At 42.6% G+C, this 19,977-nt stretch overlaps 1 protein-coding gene across 10 annotated transcripts in view; it reads left to right on the plus strand.

The window, feature by feature from the left end:
* The window catches only part of EIF4G3 (eukaryotic translation initiation factor 4 gamma 3), a 419,008-nt gene that overhangs the window by 240,283 nt on the left and 158,748 nt on the right, over positions 1-19,977 (plus strand). For all 10 annotated transcript variants that reach the window (XM_030222062.1, XM_030222064.1, XM_030222063.1 and 7 more), the window contains 2 exons: positions 15,170-15,267; positions 15,898-16,023. In XM_030222062.1, the coding sequence (XP_030077922.1) occupies positions 15,170-15,267; positions 15,898-16,023 (224 nt within the window). The remainder of the gene's footprint in view (positions 1-15,169; positions 15,268-15,897; positions 16,024-19,977) is intronic.

Below are 19,977 nucleotides of genomic sequence, written 5' to 3' on the forward strand. Positions count from 1 at the left end.
GGCAAGTCACTTAACCCTCCATTGCCCCATATAAGCCGCATTGAGCCTGCCATGAGTGGGAAAGCGCGGGGTACAAACGTAACAAAAAAAAAATAAGAGAAAATTCTGGGGAGGAAAGAACAGTATGGGAGGCAGGATATGTCACTCACTCCCTTTGCAGAGCTGACCAAAGAATAGAAGACTAAGACCTAGCTTACTGAAGAATGGAAGGTGACAGAAAAATAAAAAGCCTTAAGGAAAGATTTGAATTGAGTAATCGATGACTGCAGTCTAAAGTAAAGAAAAAGGAGGGAATTCCACAGGGTAGGAACCGAAACACTATGGTGGTCTTTACAAAGCAGCAGTAAGCCCAGCACAGGCTTAACGCTCGCTAATCTGGAACTACCGCTGGCAGTAGTTCCGGCTGGAGCATATGCCATTTCCGGTGGCGCAGCTCTAACCCGACGGTAATTGGACATCGCCTTGCGCTGCCGGGTTACCGCGGGAACCCTTACCACCACTTCAGTGGGTGGCAGTACGTGTTCCCCACCGCATGGCAATGCAGTAAGCATTATCTTTCCGCATGGCCGTTTTTTGGGGGACATTTTACCCGCTGTGGTAAAAAAGGCCCTGACGCAGGGGAAAAACGGCCCCTGTCACTACTACAAAGCCCTTTTTCCCCACAGCTTAGTAAAAGGACCCTTGTAACAGGAGTGGTGGATTTTTCCAGCGATAAGTTGGAGTATGCAAAAAGTTTTGATTAGAAGAACAAAGTGTTTGTTGAGGGTTATAGGGAATGAGAAGGCTGGCCAGGAAAACTAAATGTCCCAAAGTTTGGATCTGATGACCCAAAACAAGGACCTTTATAGGCAATTCTGTAAGATATGGGAAGCCAGTCCAGTACTCAGACTGTAGGGGGGGAGGGGGAGAGAGGGTGACCAGTTTTGTTTCCAGACAGAGAATAGTTTGATCACTGTATTTTGTACTAGCTGTACCTTGTGAATTTGGGAGTTACGAATACTACTACTATACTACTACTACCAAGTACCATTGTTGTGAAGCCAGTCAGCAACCAAGTCTGTCTTAGAAGAGAGTACCGCAAATGTTGAGGGGGAATAAAAGCCGAATATCATCAACATAGGTAAAGTAAACCTGAGGGATTGAATTGAGGTAGTTGAAGGGGCCAGAAAAACGTTGGCATATGAGACCTAGGATGGAGCCTTGAGAGAGTCCAGAAAACATGGGACAAGGGGTGGATATATTATCAAGATATTGGTTAATGGAGGATCAGTAGATAAGAGTAGAACCATGAGAGCTGTACACCAGAGATATTGAGGTCAGACAGTCTTTGAAGGAGTTATTATGGCTAACCAGGTTGAAGGCAACTGGATAAGTCTAGGGACACCAAAAAGACATCTTCCTACTGTCCGGTATCAGATTAACATTGTCAGCACAGTGGAGTTGCATGGATACCTGTCTGGCGAGGGTATAAATGCAAATGAAGTAGGGGAGGACCAATAAAGAATAAATAAAAATGCACCTACGAGACCTTCTTCTGAACTTCTGTTGTTTGGGGAAATTGTTTTTATACAGACCTTTTTATTTCTTTATTTTTTGTTGGTTCTTGCCTACTTCTTTTCAGTTTGTATTTTTTTCATAGGGGATTTTTTTCCCCTCCTCTTTAGTGTTTTGCTTTTTTGGCGAGGATGTAATGCATTAGTCTTTTCCAAATAGTTGCTGCTTTAGACACAAAAGGGTAAATTAGAAATGGGTCTGATGTTTATAAGCTGGGAGATAAGAGATATGATAGAGACGTTTAAATATCTCAGGGGCATTAATGTACAGGAAGAGAGCCTTTTTTAAATTGAAGGAAAACTCTGGAATGAAGGGGCATACAATGAAGCTAAGAGGAAATAGGCTTAGGAGGAATATAAGAAAGTAATCATTCACGGAAAGGGTGGTGGAAGCGTGGGATGGCGTCCTGGTAGAGACTGTGGAGATGAGGACTTTAAGAAAGTGTGGGACAAGCTTGTGGGATCCCTCAGGAAAAGGAAGAGTTAGTGGTTACGGAGGATGGGCAGACTGGATGGGCCATTTGGCCTTTATCTGCCCTCCTGTTTCAGCGTTTACATAAATAAAAGGGGTGATCCATTTTGGGATTTTTGATACGTGAATGTATCACAGCCTGTTTCCAGAAATCAGGAAACATTCCTGTGGTGAGAGTAGTGATCACCGCAGAGTGGAAAAAAGCTAGAAGAGGTTGAAGGAAGCATTTAAGAGAGGCTGGTAAAGGATCAGTATATGGAGAAGATGGCCTCAGTGAGGCGGTTACCGTAGCAACATGGGTTGCAGCTAGAATGTCAAAGGATGGGACTAGATGGGGAGGAGAAGGGGAAACCTGGTGCAAAGTCCTTAGCTGAAAGCCAGGAAAGGTTCTGAGCTGCAGATAATTCAGTGCTGGAAGAGAATCTATTTGTGTTAACATAACTTACAAAATTCCTATATACCACTGTTGTCCAATGCATTAGTTCAACATAATTTAGAAGAAGAAAGGGAGGGCCTTCTCTGCTCAGCCTTGAAGCTGAAGCCACATTTTAAACTCTCCTGACCTGGATGGAGACCATTTGTTATCTGACCTCCCCCCCTCCTCCCAATCAGTCTTGTGTACTTTTTCCACTTCCTCCCCTCCGTTTGTGCTTTAGTACAATTAATTTTTAATTGGTTAGTTTTATAATTTGCTATAGGGTTTATGGCAGTATTGTAAAGTAGCTTCCCATTTCCTGTCTTTCCCTGTTCTTTTCGTACCCCTATTATTTGATCTGTAGACTGCTTAGCTCAGTGATGGGCAACCTTTTGAGCTTGGTGTGTCAAAATTCACCAAAAAAACGAGCATAACTCGGGTGGTGTGTCACTTCAAGAAAAATTACTGCTACTAGGACCGCCCCCCGGGCCCCCCTACCCGAGATCGCTGCCCACCCGAGGTCACGGGCCCCCCCTCCACCCGCTACCGGGCCTGGAACTAACCTTAAAGCCTCCTTTCACGTCACAGCAAGCAGCAGCAGGGCAGACCTCTCCTCCTTCCTTCTGTGCTCCGCCCTCGCGGACGTTACGTCAGGCGAGGTCAGGACACGGAAGGAAGGAGTGGCCTGCCCTGCTGCTGCGACGTGAAAGGAGGCTTTAAGGTTAGTTTCCGGGAGCAAGGAGGGAGGGCGGACCACACTGCAGCGGCACCGCGTGTCATCGAAAATGGAAACGCGTGTCAGTGCTGACACGCGTGTCATAGGTTCGCCATCAGGGGCTTAGCTAATTCTTTTATTTGTGGTATATTAAAGGTGAAATGTGAATGTGAACTACTGCAACACTAGGAATTACATAAAATAAAAGCTTTCAACATATACTTGTGACCTGGATTGGCTGCTGCTGGAAGCAGGATACTGAGCTATTATGTTCTTATGTAACATTAAAAAAAAACCCCCAGGAGGAGTGATATTGGCAGTTTACTGTGTTGGCTCCAGAACTGTTCACTTTTTTTTTGGGGGGGGGGGGGGGGGGGGGGGGGGAGTTAACAGCAGGATGAATATTTTCAGAGATTTCAGTTTGTAAAGGAGAACCCTTTATTTTCCTTTTAAGTTGTTAATCCAGTTTGTACTTATTGGTATTCAAGTTCTTGATGGGTTTAAAGAAAGAAATACAAACCCACAAACAGTCTCGTACAAATCTAAAGCTGATGTGGGTCTTCTATAACTTTATGGCCGGCACCTTCACTTGGCGTTTATTCATAGCAAAATTATACGAGTGTGCTCTATGTACTAATTGTGTGTGTGGCCCCATCTTTCCGCCACTCAGTGACTCTTTTACCACTGTTCTGCTTGCAGGGAGTCTGTCTCCCAGCCATTCAGAGACTGCATGAATGTGCTGCACTAATCTGCAGTGCAGCCTTCTGTAGCACAGCAAGTGCTGTTTAATTCCAGGCAGGCAGGGTTTAGCAAGGGCCGGGAGGCTGGCAGGAGCCCAGCACACAAGTGACTTGAGACTTGCCCAGAATTGCACATCTTTCTTTTCATGCTTCAACCCAGCAACTAGACCAGCAGTTCTCAACCCAGTCCTTGGGACACACCCAGCTGACATACATCAGTGTGAACTACTTTCATGAATATTCATTGTGGGTATCCTGAAAACCTGACTGGCTGGTTGTGCCTTGAGAACTGGGTTGACAACCCCTGTTCTAGATGGAAACATGTTTAGTATTCCCAACAGAACAGTGATAGATACCTTCCATAGAATATTACATACACACATTTTTGGCTTTGTAGTTCCCCCTTATTGATACGACTTACCTTTGATCAAAGATCTATTGTTTACTGATTATTAGTAACACTTTATGGTGTGTTAACCCTTTGGGACTGCCAGGATCTTAGCACATGTTTGTTTTCATGACCCATAGTGAAACAAGGCCCAACGCAAAAAGGCAGCCATAAAATACAGCTGCCTCTCTAAAATGTAGCGAATTGTCAACAGCCAGCGATGCACAAAGGGGATTGCTTGCAAATGAGCTGCACAGATTCCCTTTGTGCATCACTTGTTGTTTGAGTCTGAGCTATAAAATACATTTTTCAGCTCCGAAGCACCGCCCACCCCTTTTGCACACAGACACAATTCCCTGGTGGTCCAGTGGACCAACCCACCCACACACCCCAGCAACTGACCCTGGTGGTTAAGCAACCCCTCCCCTCCCCTGTACCTTAAAAAAAAACACGTTGAACAGGAGCAACAGCTCCTCCCTCCTGCCTTTGCCCTGCCGCTTTCAAAATAGCAGTGCCAAGTCCCTGTGCAGTGTGTTCTGGGAGGGGCTCTCCTTATATGGTTCTTAGCCCTACCCAGTACATCCCAGAATGCACTGGGTAGGGCCTGGGCAATGCCAATTTGAAAGTGGCTGTGCCATGGCAGGAGAAAGGAGCTGTTGCTCTTGTCCAACTTTTCTTTAAGGTACCAGGGAGGAGGGTGGGGGTTAGGGTCGCGGGGGTGGGTTGGGGTGAGGTTCGGTTCACTTGACCACCAGGGAAAATTTTAAAACAAAAAGATTTGTTGGGTGGGGGGGGAGGGCTGTCAGAGTCCATTGGACCACCAGGGAAATTTGAAAAAAAAAAATTGGTGGGGGAGCCCACGTGGGGGAGAGGTGAGGGGTAGGAAGCACAAGCAGGCAGCTTTGCAGCTGCCTGCTTGTGCTTCCCTCCTCTCCGACATCTTCAGAGCAGCTGTAAAATTGGCTCATGAATTAGGGCTGCTTTGGAGCTGATCATCCCCTGGAATACTCATTAGAATACTAATGAGCTCATTGTAATACATTTGCTTGGGGTTCTCAGTGGCTGCTAACAGCACACATTAGAGCCATGGAAAACCCCTTTGTGCGTTACTAGCTAAATAACCGCTTGCTTTACACTGGCTAGAACCAGTCTAAAGCAAACGTTAACAGCATTTATATAAGCTTTGTGAATCTGGTCCTCAGTGCAAAGGACTAGTTTGATGATGTGCTTGTATATTTATTTATTACATTTGTATCCCACATTTTCCCACCTATTTGTAGGCTCAATGTGGCTTACATAGTGCTGGAGAGGCGTTTGCAGACTCCAGTGTAAACAAATACAAAGTGGTGATGTGGTAAGATAAAGTTCATGTGGCACAGCCACACCAGGGAATCGTACAACGGAAGAGTTGTGTTATGTCCATTATGTATTTTAGTTTTGTCATGTAGCAGAGATTGGCATTTATGTTGGATCGGTAGGGTATGCCTTTTTAAACAGGTAAGTTTTTAGTGTTCTCCAGAAGTGTAGGTGGTCATACATAGTTTTCAAGGCTTTTGGTAATGCGTTCCACAGTTGTGTGCTTATGTAGGAAAAACTGGATGCATAGGTTGACTTGTATTTGAGTCCTTTGCAGCTTGGGTAGTGCAGATTTAGGTATGTTCACGTTGATTCGGATGTGTTTCTAGTTGGTAGGTCAATCAAGTCTGTCTTGTACCCAGAGTGCAGATTTTGAAAGCAATTCGTTCTTTGATTGTGTGCCAGTGTAGTTTTTTGCGGAGGGGTTTTGCGTTTTCGAATCGTGTTTTTCCAAAGATATGTCTAGCTGCTGTATTTTTGAGCAGTCTGAAGTTTCTTTAAAGTTTGTTCTTTGCATCCCACATAAATTTCATGCAGTAGTCTACATGGCTTAGTACCATTGATTGTATCAGGTTGCGCAATGTTTCCTTCGGGAAGAATTGTTTTACGCGCTTGAGTTTCCACATTGAGTGGAACATTTTCTTTGTTGTGGATGTCACTTGGCTCTCTAGTGTTACGTTGTGGTCTATTGTAACGCCGAGTATTTTCAGGCTGTCTGAGATAGGGAGGGTGTACTCTGGGGTGTTGATAATTGTGGGGTTGTCTATATAGGCTGAAACCATCAAGTCTTAGCTTTAGAACCTTGGCATAAAGGGAGTTTCCCTTTGCTGTTCACAAATAAAAGGTGAGTTAATTTAACACAAAAGTAAGTTGAGTATTCCAAGAGGCTTCCAATAACACCTCTTGACTCAAAATGCTGATTACCGCAACATGTATTCACATTCAGGGTGCCACATCACCAAAGCTTTAAACTGCACAGATTCAAAAAGATCCAGTGAGAGGGCAAGACAGTGTTGAAATGTGATTTTTTTTTTTTTTAACTTAAAAGCTGATGCTGAAGTTGCTCAGAACCTAACGCTGATGATACAGCTCCTAAGTGGTGGATTAGCGCAGGCGTTAATCTGTGTAGAATGTTCAGAGGGCTGCAGTGCTAGAAACAACGTGCATGCCAAAGATTAGCGCAAATTGTTTTTAGATATAGTCAGACAGATGTAGTCTGTAAATGAGGTCATTTGCTATTCTCCCAATGCTCAGAGAACAGTGTACTAACAACGCTACTGTTATCACTGGGAACCTAAAGCAAGGTCAGAGCTGGCATTGTGGTGTTTGAAGAGAGGATTTCTATTTTTTTTTCCGCTTAAAATCTGCCGGTTTTGATTTATTTCAGAAGCGTAAGGAATCCCGTGCAAACCTCTAAGTGCTGGGAATGAAAAACAAATGTGTGCGGGTCTGAGCAAGCCTGAAAGTGAAAGTACTCATGGGCACCTGTTTTCTACATTATAAATATAAGCAAGTGAAAAAAAACTTTGAAAAGCTTATAGTTAAAGGCACAGAAGAATGACGCCAGTGTGTGCTTCACTTCCTGGTTTTCCTTGTCCATTTGCCAGGTCTGTTTCTCCCCCTTATTTTTGGTCTCACAGTGTGCATCCATTAGCGTTGAGAATTGGAGAGAACTTAAGAACCTAAGCATTGCCATACCAAGACAGACAGAAGGTCCATCAAGCCCAGTATCCTTTTTCCAACAGTGACCAATCCAGGTCACAAGTACCTGGTAAGATCCCAGAACAGCAAAACAGATTGTATGCTGCTCATCCTAGAATATGCAGTGGATTTTCCTGTCCATCTTCATGATGGCTTATGGACTTTTCTTTTAGGAAATTATCCAACCCTTTTTTAAACCCTGCTAAGCTAATTGCTTTTACCACATTCTCTGGCAATCCCACATGCAACACTTGACATTTGTTCACATTAAGCGTCATCTGCCATTTGGATGCCCAGTCTCATAAAGTCCTCTTGCAATTTTTCACAATTCTTTTGCGGTTTAACAACTTTGAATAACTTTGTGTCATCAGCAAATTGAATTACCTCTTTAGTTATTCTCATCTCTAGATCATTTGTAAATATGTTAAAAAGCAGTGGTCCCAGCACAGACCCCTGGGGAACCCCACTAACCGCCCTTCTCCATTGAGAATAGTGATCATTCAACCATACTCCGGTTTATATCTTTTAACCAGTTTTTAATCCACAATAGGACACTGCCTTCTATCCCATACCTTTCTAAATGCCTTATGAGCCTTTCATAAGGTACTTTGTCACACACCTTTTGAAAATCCAGATACACAATATTGACCAGCTCCCCTTTATCCACATGCTTGTTCACCCCTTCAAAGAAATGTAGTAGATTGGTGAGGCAAGATTTCCCTTCACTAAATCCATGTTGGCTTCGTCTCATTAATCCGTGCTTTTGGATATGCTCTGTAATTTTGTTCTTTATAATAGTCTCTACCATTTTACCCGACATCAACATCAGGCTCACTGGTCTATAATTTCCATGATCACCTCTGGACCCCTTTTAAAACATCGACGTTACGTTGGCCACCCTCCAATCTTCTGGTACCATGTTTGTTTTTTTAAGATAAATGACATATTACTAACACTAGCTCTGCAGGCTCATGCTTATTCATTGTATTGGTAAAAATAGTTTTTCATGTTGCCACTGTCTAAATTGAGAATAAGGAAGTTGAGATGGCTTTTTGTCAAACAATGAAACAGTCATTGTTAGTGTTGGTGACAATTTAAATAGAGGCATCCTAATGCCAGTATACAGGGTCTGATGATAAGCAAGTATTTTTAAATCGTAAACTGAGAAAAATAGGGGTGACAACTGGTCCAAATTCACCCAATAGAATTGATCCATTTTATTCCTTACGAAAAGCAAGACTACAAGTCCCTGCATGCAGTGGGGTAAACCCAGGACTGGATCAACCCTGTCAGGTGAATCTGGGTCCAGTTGGCACCCTTATGAGAAAATGTGCGATAATTTACTGTGGATACATAAGGACCATGAAAAAAAGATTCATAAATGTCTTTTAATATTAAAGGGATTCTAGTCTCTGTCCACTCTTTGAGTTTGAAGTAATGTTGTAGTACTTTCCTTTTTGCTCTTTGTAATTTGGTTCTGCATGCAAGGATTGCCAGACTACTAATTGGGGTGGGGGTGGGGGTTAAACATGTCTTCATGACAGAGGGAGTGAATAAGTAGGGACCATATATGAAATTACACACAGGAGCTATCTGTTCCCTTCTCCACTACTGCCAGCTCCAGACTTTGCTCCTTCTGTCTCGCTGCACCCTACGCCTGGAATAAACTTCCTGAGCCCCTACGTCTTGCCCCATCCTTGACCATATTTAAACCTAGATTGAAAGCCCACCTCTTTAACATTGCTTTTGACTTGTAACCACTCGCCTCCACCTACCCTCCTCTCCGGTTTCCTCTACACATTAATTGATTTGCTTGCTTTATTTTTTTGTCTATTAGATTGTAAGCTCTTTGAGCAGGGACTTTCTTTTTTCTATGTTTGTGCAGCGCTGCGTACGCTTTGTAGCGCTGTAAAAATGCTAAATAGTAGTAGTAGTAATATCAGATATTTGAATGGGTCACTCAGATGTGTGGTTAGTTATCTACTGTGACATCATTTTAAGAGAGAAAAGCAGACTTGGCTAGGCCCTGTGAGGATCAGAGGTGATATAAATCTTTATTTGTGAATACTACATAATTGTCTCATGTGCGTCCCAGCTAGTGTGGCTATGTAGTACCTTATCCTGTTAGATTTTTCAGCACTGAAAGTAAGTTCGCATAGATATTAAGAGTAGATGTGTCACAGAGAAAGCGTGCAACCCCTTCCATCTGGAAAGAGTTCTGTGTTTTCACTGAATTGTGCAGAGCTGGTGCCCTCTACTGGGTGGATACTGGCCATCTTTACAGAAACTCCTTTGTGTAGAGATTTGACAGCTCTTGGATGGTATCTCCAAGATATGTTTGTAATTCTGATCTCAGGGGTCTCCTCTGTTAGAAGATATCAAATTTAACTAAATAAAAACAGCAGCACTTTTCCATCTAACTTAAACTGACCTGGCTTCTGATTAATGTTAAATTTTTTAAAAAGTTGTACACGTATAAATTATTTCAATAAGTACTGTGATTTTAAAATGTTTTGATATTTTCTTAGCTGCTACCCTATAGTTCTGTTCAAAAGTGCATCAGCCTTACCTCATGGAATATATTGAATTGGTTCATACGGGAAACATAACTTCATTTGTGGCATCACTGCTAATAGGAACCAATCTGTTCCTTCAGTTGGGGTATAGTAACTTAGTAGATGACAGCAGATAAACACCTGTACGTTCTATCCAGTCTGCCCAACAAGATAAACTCATTACATAAGGTTTGATGTGATACTTCATATGTATGCCTGATCTTGGTTTGACCTTGCCATTTTCAGGGCATGGACCCTGGAAGTCTGCCCAGCATGTTCCTTGTTCTAACACTTGAAGTTGTCATCAAAGCCCCTGAAATGCTCAGCTGCAACCCATCCAAATGTACTTAGCCATGATCAGGGCGCAGACCATAGTAGTCTGCCCAGAACTGGCTTTGCTTCCCAGTTACTGGTATTGCCTCTTTCTTGCATGTTTCAAGCTTAATCTTCATCCTCCCAAGTGTAAAGGTCTGAAATACAAATTAATGCACGCATCTACCTTTTCCTATGTGAGCACGCAGCTCTGGAACGCGTTACCACGCAACCTGAAAATGATCTATGAACTGACCAATTTCCGAAAACTACTGAAAACCTATCTCTTCGACAAGATATATCACAAAGATCAGCATGTGTAACTGTATAATCTTTAATATATCCAGAAATGTCTTAAATCGTCTTTTGCTTTAACACTATCATGTATTTCTCTACCATGTAACCCAAAACCCTCTGTAAAACCAAATGTATATTCTCTTCTTCTTCCAGTATCCATGATGAATTGTAAGCTACATTGAGCCTGCAAAGAGGTGGGATAATGTGGGATACAAATGCAACAAATAAATAAATAAATAAAAATAATCTCATTTAAATGAGCCTGACTACATTTGCATGCTATCTGTGCTAAGGCCTGGCGCAATCGTTGTTTGCTGCTCTAAACCCCTCTGATCATCTTGTACTGGTAAATGCGGGTGCTAATACGGCACAAGTGGCATCTAGCGCCTGCTTTTGATCATCGGCACGTAAGAGCCCAACAACCACTGGAGGAAACAGAGAGAATGTGGCTTACAATGTTCCGTCATGGCATTCGCCATTCCAGGGTGAAGGATACAATTGGTATTACATAGAAACATGGATGTCATAATTGAATTAAGCAGACAGATATAGTGAGAAAGTACAGTTTTAGGTATTGATCATTGTTGTGAGCCTTGTTGAAGAGAGAGGTCTTCAGAGATTTACGAAAGTTAGTTTGTTCAAAGATTGTTTTTAAGTTGAGTGCATTCCACATTTTGTATTCCTCCCCAGCGATCGGAAAAGAGCGCCCAAAACAAACGTGCCTTACCACTGTAAAAAGAAATAACGCCAGGTCTGAGCAGACTTAAGGTGTTGGAAGAGAGGATTTCCCATGATTTTCATATGATTCTTTCTGCAAAACTTACCATTTTTAATTGCTTTTGGAAGCAGAAGGAAGCCTGTGCAATCCCTTGAGCGCTGGTTGTAAGAAACAGCAGACCTGAACATGAAGCACATATTGGCATTCTTGTCCTGCGTCTAAATTTAAAGCAACCATGCTTTAAAAAACAAAAAAACAAAAACCAAAGCACACATTTGCCATCTGTTACGTGCATCTAAGTATAAGTATCCGAAAAAAAAAATTAAAACCGCTTATATTTAGGCTTTATATTTAGAAAATAAATGGGTTTTACCAGGCGCATGTGCACAGGAGCTGAATTTTTCTGTTCATGCACCAAGCACAATTCCACCAAACAGCCTAACACTCAAAGCTATGAGCGCACCTATATTTGCATCTCATTAACTTTGAGCAATAGGGTGGTGGTCTTCTACGCTGTTCTGGTGCTATTCAGAATAGCACCAGAGTTTTGATCATCTGCCCCTTAGTGATTCCTCAAGGAATGTCCATCATGTGAGTATAACATTTTGGTTAATGACATATTAAAAATATGTTCAAATTTCCTTCAGATCTGCTTTTGTCAATAGTAACACTGGTGAGTTTCAGAGCACCATTCCTTATGCCAGTGACGATGTCACTGAAAGCTGATTGGGGACTGATCTAGCAGGACTTGAAAGTAAATTAGGTAAGCACAAGAGAGTTATTCTCAGTGCACAGCTGTTTTATCACAAGTCTATACCTGCTTTAAGGCAGGTGAAAATGTGTGTATACTCCATGCATGTGTTGCAGATCCACCTCTGAGAATGTATGTCACATGAAAGTAAACACTGTTTCCATGTGTGTACTTTTTACCCGTGTATACACCTGTGTAATTTTATAACATTTTCCTAAAACAGTGCTTTATAATATTACCCCCAAATGATTACCTGGGTACATGTGGTGGTTCAGCAGAATTACAAGAGAGTTGCTTAAATAATTCCTTAGGTGATTTGGAAGTTATACTTGGGTGAATACTACTTGCTAGTACCTTCCATCTTCTCCGTGCTATCTGCTAGTCTGTTAATTCCTTCGATTACTCCCTGAATCTGCCCCTTTCTGTTGTACAAAGATGCACCTGTATTTATATCCTGGAGGAATTTAAATGTCTATCACCTCGTTCCCACCTCTTTTCCACAGTATCCATTAGGGGTGTCCAACTGCAATCCCAGTGGGCCACAAGTCACTCAAATTTGAGGACAACTTGAATATTCATGAAATATATTTGCATTTACTGCCCCCCCCCCCCCCCCCCCGGTGTGCCCGTATATCTCATGCATATTCATTAGTGGTATCCTAAGAACCTTTGATTCGGTCCTCTGTTTTCCTGCTGTCCGACCCCAGCTGTAACTCCTACTGCCTGTAGTAAATGTAACAGAAATTTGATTAATTACCAAAACAGGATATTTATGTAATGAAGTTTTGGAAAAAAGAACCTGAACAAAACGCTATCAAATGAAAATATGCAGTATGCTGTTACTTAGTATTTTTAATAAATCTTTGAAGAATTTGTCTTCAGAAGAAGAATGTCCTCAGATCCTGCTTGGAATATCTCAAATCTGATCTAATTATTCTCAGAGCAGAGAATAGCCTCTCAATGGCAAAGCAGTAACCACCAGGGTAACATCTGTAACAATTTTAGAATTTAACTTTAGATACAGGACAAAAAATATAGGAGTATAAATTGATAAACTTGCTACATATTATAATGAGGTTTTTTTTTTTTTTTATTTGAAGCTGAAGTCGGAGTCCAACTTCACCCAAAATTGCTTCTGACTCCATAAGTGCAACTTCACAGCCCTGTTTACAGACAAATAAAAAGCTTAGGGATTGTCATGAAGGTTTTGCATGGTATGATAAACACAAAAGAATCCTTTATAGAAGGCGTGGAACCAAACAAACTTAGTGGTTATTAGATTGCAACACCAGTAACTGAGAAGCAAAGCCACTGCTGGGGCAGACTTCTGCAGTCTGTGCCCTGATCGTGGCTGGCTGGATAGATAGGTCAGTGCCGGGCAGAATTTTTATGGTTGTGTCCTGAAAATGGCAAGGACAATTAAAGATCAGGTAGACATATGTAGTATCACATCATACCTTATGCTATGTGTTTATCTTGTTGGGCAGACTGGATGGATTATACGGGTCTTTATCTGTCGTCATCTACCATGTTCATATGTTACTATATGCTTTTAAAAATCATTTTGGACTTTATGCCTGGTTGGGCAAGTTTGAGCTTACCTTGGGGAGGCAAACTTGAAAAAGGAAGCACAAACTGTCTCAAGAAAGTTCTTAGGCAGCTGCAGTTGTTAAAAAGCACCTCAGCCAAGGTTGTTAAGGGTAAATGATAGGACAAGGCAACACATATATTGATTGCTGTACATTGGCTCCCCGCTGATCTAAAATTTTTACATTACTGACATTTGTGTTTAAAATTTTGCGTGATATGAGTCCAAAATCTCTTCAGAATTGTGTGATCAAATTCTGCTCCTACAGCAGATCACAGGCTGACTAGTCCCTCTCTCAAGGATTTTAAACTGATGAGGGATCAGCACCATCGTTTTGGAATAACCTTCCAGCAGAACTAGTAGGAGTTGAAGGAGTGGGATGAGAACCAGGGAAGCCCGGTCATATCCCATTGTAGCTCCTTGTGATCTTGGACAAGTCATTGTGTGAGGTACAAACTTAGATCGTGAGCCCTCTGGGGACAGGGAACTGGTTTGCCTGTCTTTCAAATCCATAGGCTTCAGCTAAGCTTTACATTTGATCACATGATCCCTTATTTCAGAAGATATGCTCCCAATACCTTATAGGATTGCTTTTAAACTTCATATTCTCGGCCATCACATAAGTCTGTTGGTTCCCTGTTGTGCTGCTCAGGGTCTTCTGACAGTCTGTCCTTCGGTAAGGTTTTCTTAGACACCACCAGACACTCCTGTTTTAGCGTAGTTGGCCCAAATCTTTGGAATGCACTCCCTCTTTATTTGAGGCTTGAATGTTTGTTTTCTAAATTCAAGTCTCAACTTCAAACATCTTATTTCTCCCTAACATATTTCCTTTCTGCACCACCCTTTTCTGTTCTCCCTCCCATACTCTTACCTTTGTTCATTTTGTAATTCTTTTCTCTCCCCACTGGCCTTTTTTTTTTTCTTTTGATTGTCTTGTTTTCTTTGATTGTACTCTTCTCCTTCTGCTCTCCCCAAACAAAAATCTTTTAGTGTGTACACCGCTTAGATTTCTCTTTGAATATTGTGCAGTATATCAAATTAACTGAACCTGAATGTAACTTGCCTTGAGCTAGTACTGAAAAAAGTGTAGGCTAAATCCCAAATCACTTTCCTTCTCCCCTTCTTTATGGATCAATGTTTTCTTCCATTTCTTGTGCTACGTTCACTGGCTTCAAAGCAGTAAAAGGGGCATGTGGAAGGCAACACTAAGTAATCCAAATGCCTGACTTGTCAAAACTTCTGCTTGGAAAGAAAAAAAATGTTAAAATAGCAAGTTGAAGGTACAACAATTAATGTCTTACTAGTACAGTACATACAGGAAGCTTGGTCACATTAAAATGCCTCACAATGTTAATCTAGCTTTCAGACTGTAGATGAGCAATACTGTACAATAATTTACACATCTTTCCTTCAAACTGTATATCTGGGTGCTTAGTATCTCATTGATACAAAAAATTGTTTTAGTGTTGAAAATTAGATTGCATCACTAAACTGAACCTCAGATCTTGAAGAGAATGAATGTTGGCGATGTGTACATGTTCCATTGCAGTTGCATGAGAGTGTACGTTTTATTTTCTGCCAGTCTAAATATATACGCTCATTTCCTAGGTCCCCCTTTCTACCCAAGTCAACCAGTATACCCAACAACGCCTATAATTGTGCCTACGCCACAGCAGCCTCCACCTGCTAAAAGAGAGAAGAAAACGGTAAGAGAGCCTATGACAACTCTTTGGTACATTGCATCTGTGAATGAACCGTAAAATCCTTCAGTTTGACTGATTTTCACAACACTTTAAAAATGCATGAAATGAAAAGCAGCCAGTGTGTTAAATTGTAGAGTTAAAGTTCCCTTTGTGACTTGACTGATGTGAGACACCGGCAGAGTTTGAATACTGCTCCTTTAGTTAGAGCAAACATGTAGCAATATCGGGAATAATCCTTAAGTTTTTATCATCAGTCACTGTTCCTTGGACACTGGGAGTTTATAGACTTGAGAGGAAGATAAGTGGGACTCCAGAAATAGCCAGACTTAAATCTAAATTGTCTAACAGGTGTTGATAGAGGATGGTTCTGCATTTAGAAAGTGCTCTGTGAAGCTTATTAGTAGGAAGAGCACAAGTTGTTGTTCTGAGCAGTCTTCATACTGTTGTGACATAAAGTATTTTTAATGAGTACATTCAGTAGATTTGACTTGGAAGCTGTAGGACACATACGTATTTAGCGTTAGAGGGACATACCTTGATAAGCATTTATCCCTCCCTATAACTACTATGGGAAGTGTGGTACTGCTTGTTCAAAAGAATTTGCCTTTTCCTATGTTCGTATTATTTGTGTAGATTAGAATCCGGGATCCAAACCAAGGTGGCAAGGATATAACAGAAGAAATCATGTCTGGAGGTGGAGGAAGCAGGAATCCTACCCCACCTATCGGGAGATCAAGCTCAACACCTACCCCACCTCAGGTAAGAAGGTTGGAGTGGAGGGGGGTGATGGTTACAGGTATGCACTGTCTATTCTCTTGAGTAATTTCACTTCCCCAGATGTCTTCATTTTTTTCTTTTTTTTTTTTTTTCAATAAGTGTGTTTATTTTCAAGAAAAGTACAGGTACACAGCAGCCTATACAGAATGGAATGAAAACACAGTAGTACAGAACCGCATAACACAAACTTCGCTACACCTCCCCCACCCCATATAGAACCACCATTCCTGCTATAGGTAACCCAATTACTCACCCCCACACTGATCTCTCCCCCCTCAACATCTCCCAAGCAACCATTCCAATACAGAGAGTCCAGTTCCTTCAAGACCCTTAAAACAAAAACCACACGTCCTCTCCCCTCCTCCCAGCTCCACAGCCACAAGGAACACTTAAGAGCTTCTCACACCCCCTCCCCAGTCCAGACGGATAATGTCCCAGTCTCTTTTATGAAGCAAATAACAATCTTTGCGCTGAGCTGTAAGACGTTCCATTGACATCAAATGGTTAAGGCGCTATGTCGAATCCCTCAAGGAGGGACTGCCGTACTCTTCCACTATAGTGCAGTAAGGCTTTTAGCTGCCCTGAGGCCCAAACGCAACAATTTGCATTCCCACCAAACAGCTCTATGCAAACCTAATAAACATTCCTGAGGAGTATGACATAGGTGCTCTCTTAAGGCTGTAGATAACACCTGAAGGACCCCAGACCAGAAGGTAGAAATCAAAGTACAGTCCTATCAAATAATTTAAGAAGGTGCCAGGCAAAAGCCCACAATGTCAGCACAAATCAGACACATTAGAAAACATCTGCTTTAAGCAGTCAGGGGTATAATACCGCCTGGTGAAAATTTTATAGGCATTTTCCTGTACCAGCATACATACTGAGCCCCCTTGAACATCTACACATAGTTTTCCTCTCAAAGTAAAAGCACACCCAGATCCTCTTCCCACGCAAGCATGAATTTATTTCAGCTGAGCCCACCCCCTCACAAATTTTATATATCACTAAAATGGGCCCCAACGAGAGTCATAAATTTTCCAGACACCAACTTTCCGGGGGTCCCAGTGTATCCAACCCTGCCCTGCTATAAAATGTTGAAGTTGCATGTAAGGGGAAATAAAATCCCTAGATGGTAATCTGCAAAAGGGATCATCTGCCCCCAAACAAGAACATCTCGAAATCTAATTAAGCCTATACGCTCCCGGCATACTAAGGCACCACCTGCTATGCTCTCTTCAAAGCGGGGTCCATCAAAAAAATATAACGGGCAGTCCAAAAAATAGGACTGTTCTAACATCACTGCTGGTTTAGACTCCCTAAGCTCCCAGTCGAGCAACAATTGGAGCTGCACAGCCATGCAGTACCAGTCTAGACTAGGTACTGCCCTCCCTCTCTGCAAAGAACATGCCTCACTAATCCTGGTCGTTTCCTGTCCCAAACAAACTGAAAAAAGAGAGCTTGCAAATGCTGGAGCACTGTACGAGGAACACAGTTGAGGTAATGTATTCATTTTCAAGACTGCAATGCGGCCCCACCGAGAAAGCAGCCCTCTCCACCTCTTCAGATCCCGCAGAATGTGGTGCACTATCTTATCATAGTTAAGGGAGTACAGCCACTGCAACTCCCAAGGCATGCGAATGCTGAGGTGTCTAAAAGGGAAAGCCTCCTTCAACCAGGTCTCCCTCTAATGGAGTGTCATATATTCAAGTTTATTATGGGTTCTTGGGCAGTAGTATGTTTAGAATTGGGGATGTTACTGGTATGGGTGGCTGGCTAATTATTTAGTACACTGATATGTGTATGAGGTTTTGATAGAATGTACTAGGTACTGTTGAGTTAGATTTTTGTAATATGTTTTGAGAATTAGAAAATGGATTAGTCCTTTTCATCCTGCTAGACCAGTCCAAACCAATGGGTTAAGTCTTCCTACCAGCAGAAGGAGGTAGAGATACTGAACTATTCAAGTGACATCACCAATGTATGGGATGGTGCAGCTTAGAATTCTTCAGTATTTCTTTATCTCCACCAGATGGTGTAGGTTGGTCTGGTGTGGTGTTGTATGTCTCTTGCTTAGGCCTGACTTCTTGGAATGTAGTCCACAGCCTGTGTCCCTTGAGATTGTCCTTAGACCAGCATTGCTCCTGGGGTTTAGACTACAGTCGTTACCCTAGTTGAACCCTAAGTTGCTTGGACCCTCCGCAGCCCCAAACTCATGCCCACAGGGTTTACCTTGATGAGGTTTGCTAGCAGTGGTCCCAGGTTGCAGGAGAGGAAATACCAAACCCCTTCCCCCATGCTCTCTTACAGGGCAAAACAGAAAACTGGAATTTGACCCTTTAACTTTATTCCCCTTGCTGATAGATAATTGTGCAGTGTGTATCAGAAAGGCCAGGATGAGAGGGCTTCTCACTATGAGATGGGGTTGCCTCCATGGCCACACAGTCCTGCATGGTCAGAGCCCTTGTGGGCCCATGGCTCTGGTGCGGATCAGGACTTCTGGCTGTTTGTGCCCCCCCCCCCCCCCCCCCAGCACTTCTGGGGTTCTTATTGGGGGGGGGAGGAGTAAAGAGGTCTCTTCACCTGAGGGTATTTCCCCAGATCTAGGAGACCTCTCCACTACCAAGGAGTCATCCATGGTCCAGCTGTTCCGTCATAAAGAGTTTGCTCAGCTCATTGATGTGGCAGCTGAAGCTCTGTATCTTCTCGCAGTCTGCTTGGAGGCACTTTTAGATAATCCTGTTCTAGAGGGTCTGTGTAGGCCTCCTAAGACTTTCCACTTTCAAACGGTAAGATGTTGCTGGCCAAATGGGAGGCCCCTGACAGCATTCTCTGAGGGACCAGGCTTTTGAGAAGAGTTTGACAGGTTTTTCTGGGTCCCTGAGGTGGGATAGATTCTTCATATTGGTGACATGATAATTCCACTTGAAGGGGATTTTGCACTGAAAGATGTCCACGACAGGAAGGTGGAGCAACTCCTGAAGCAGGCCTTCACCTCTTCAGCACTAGGGGACCAGGCCTTAGTAAGTAGGTTCTGTGTGACTTGCACGCTCCTGCACTGGATTCAGCAGCTTCTAGAGTCTCTGAAGTGATATTGTTGGAGTCTGGGGAGTGTTAAGGGTCAGTTGCTGTTTTGGGAGAAGGAGAACAGCCCCAATCCTGGCCCCTTGGGAGGGAAGGAAGGGAAATAGGTTCACAATGAAGGGCTGGGGCAATTTCCAACATGGAGAGCATCCCACAAGCCTTTTAGGAGCACTCAAGACTCAAGTTATGCCCTTTGGGGGAGTTCGAGCAGCAACATATGCTGGACCGTCTGCCTCACCTGATATGGGACCCAAATGAGGGCCCCTCTGATGTGCAGATGGGGAGGCAGGCTCTCCCAGTTTTGCCCCATGTGGGCTTACATCACCCTTGACCAGTGGATGTTTGAAGATAGTGTACTAGGGATATGCCCTGGAATTCCTGAATCTGTTTCGGACACCTTTATGTCATCCCTCTGTGGAGCCGCCACCAAAAGGGAGGTGAAGGCTCATGTTCCAATGTAACCTTCAAATGTTCAGTTAAGTATTTCTTAAACCTTTTCTGTGGTATCAGTACCTCTGATTTTGGAAAATCAATCAATTCTAAATTGGAATTTCGTACAGTATTCTCCACCGTTCAATTTTATTTTTAGAGCAGAAAGGTCCTTGAGTATAGCTAAGTCTGTAGCTTGATTTAGATTTTATCTTAACATTAACATTAGCAGACTGAGTCTTAGAATTAAAAGCATCAAGCCATTGTTCCTGAGCAGAAATCTTCTACAATCTCACCCTTTCATCCCTGTTTACCCATATAATATGTGCATTACCAGTGGAAAGTCTCCAGTTGGGAGTTCACATTTCTCCTTGAACTTTTGAAAGGTTAATATCATCCTGTCTTCCATCAGGTGTTTAAACCATA

The sequence above is a fragment of the Microcaecilia unicolor genome, chromosome 13 (genome assembly GCF_901765095.1).
Source record: "Microcaecilia unicolor chromosome 13, aMicUni1.1, whole genome shotgun sequence".
Lineage (NCBI taxonomy): Eukaryota > Metazoa > Chordata > Amphibia > Gymnophiona > Siphonopidae > Microcaecilia > Microcaecilia unicolor.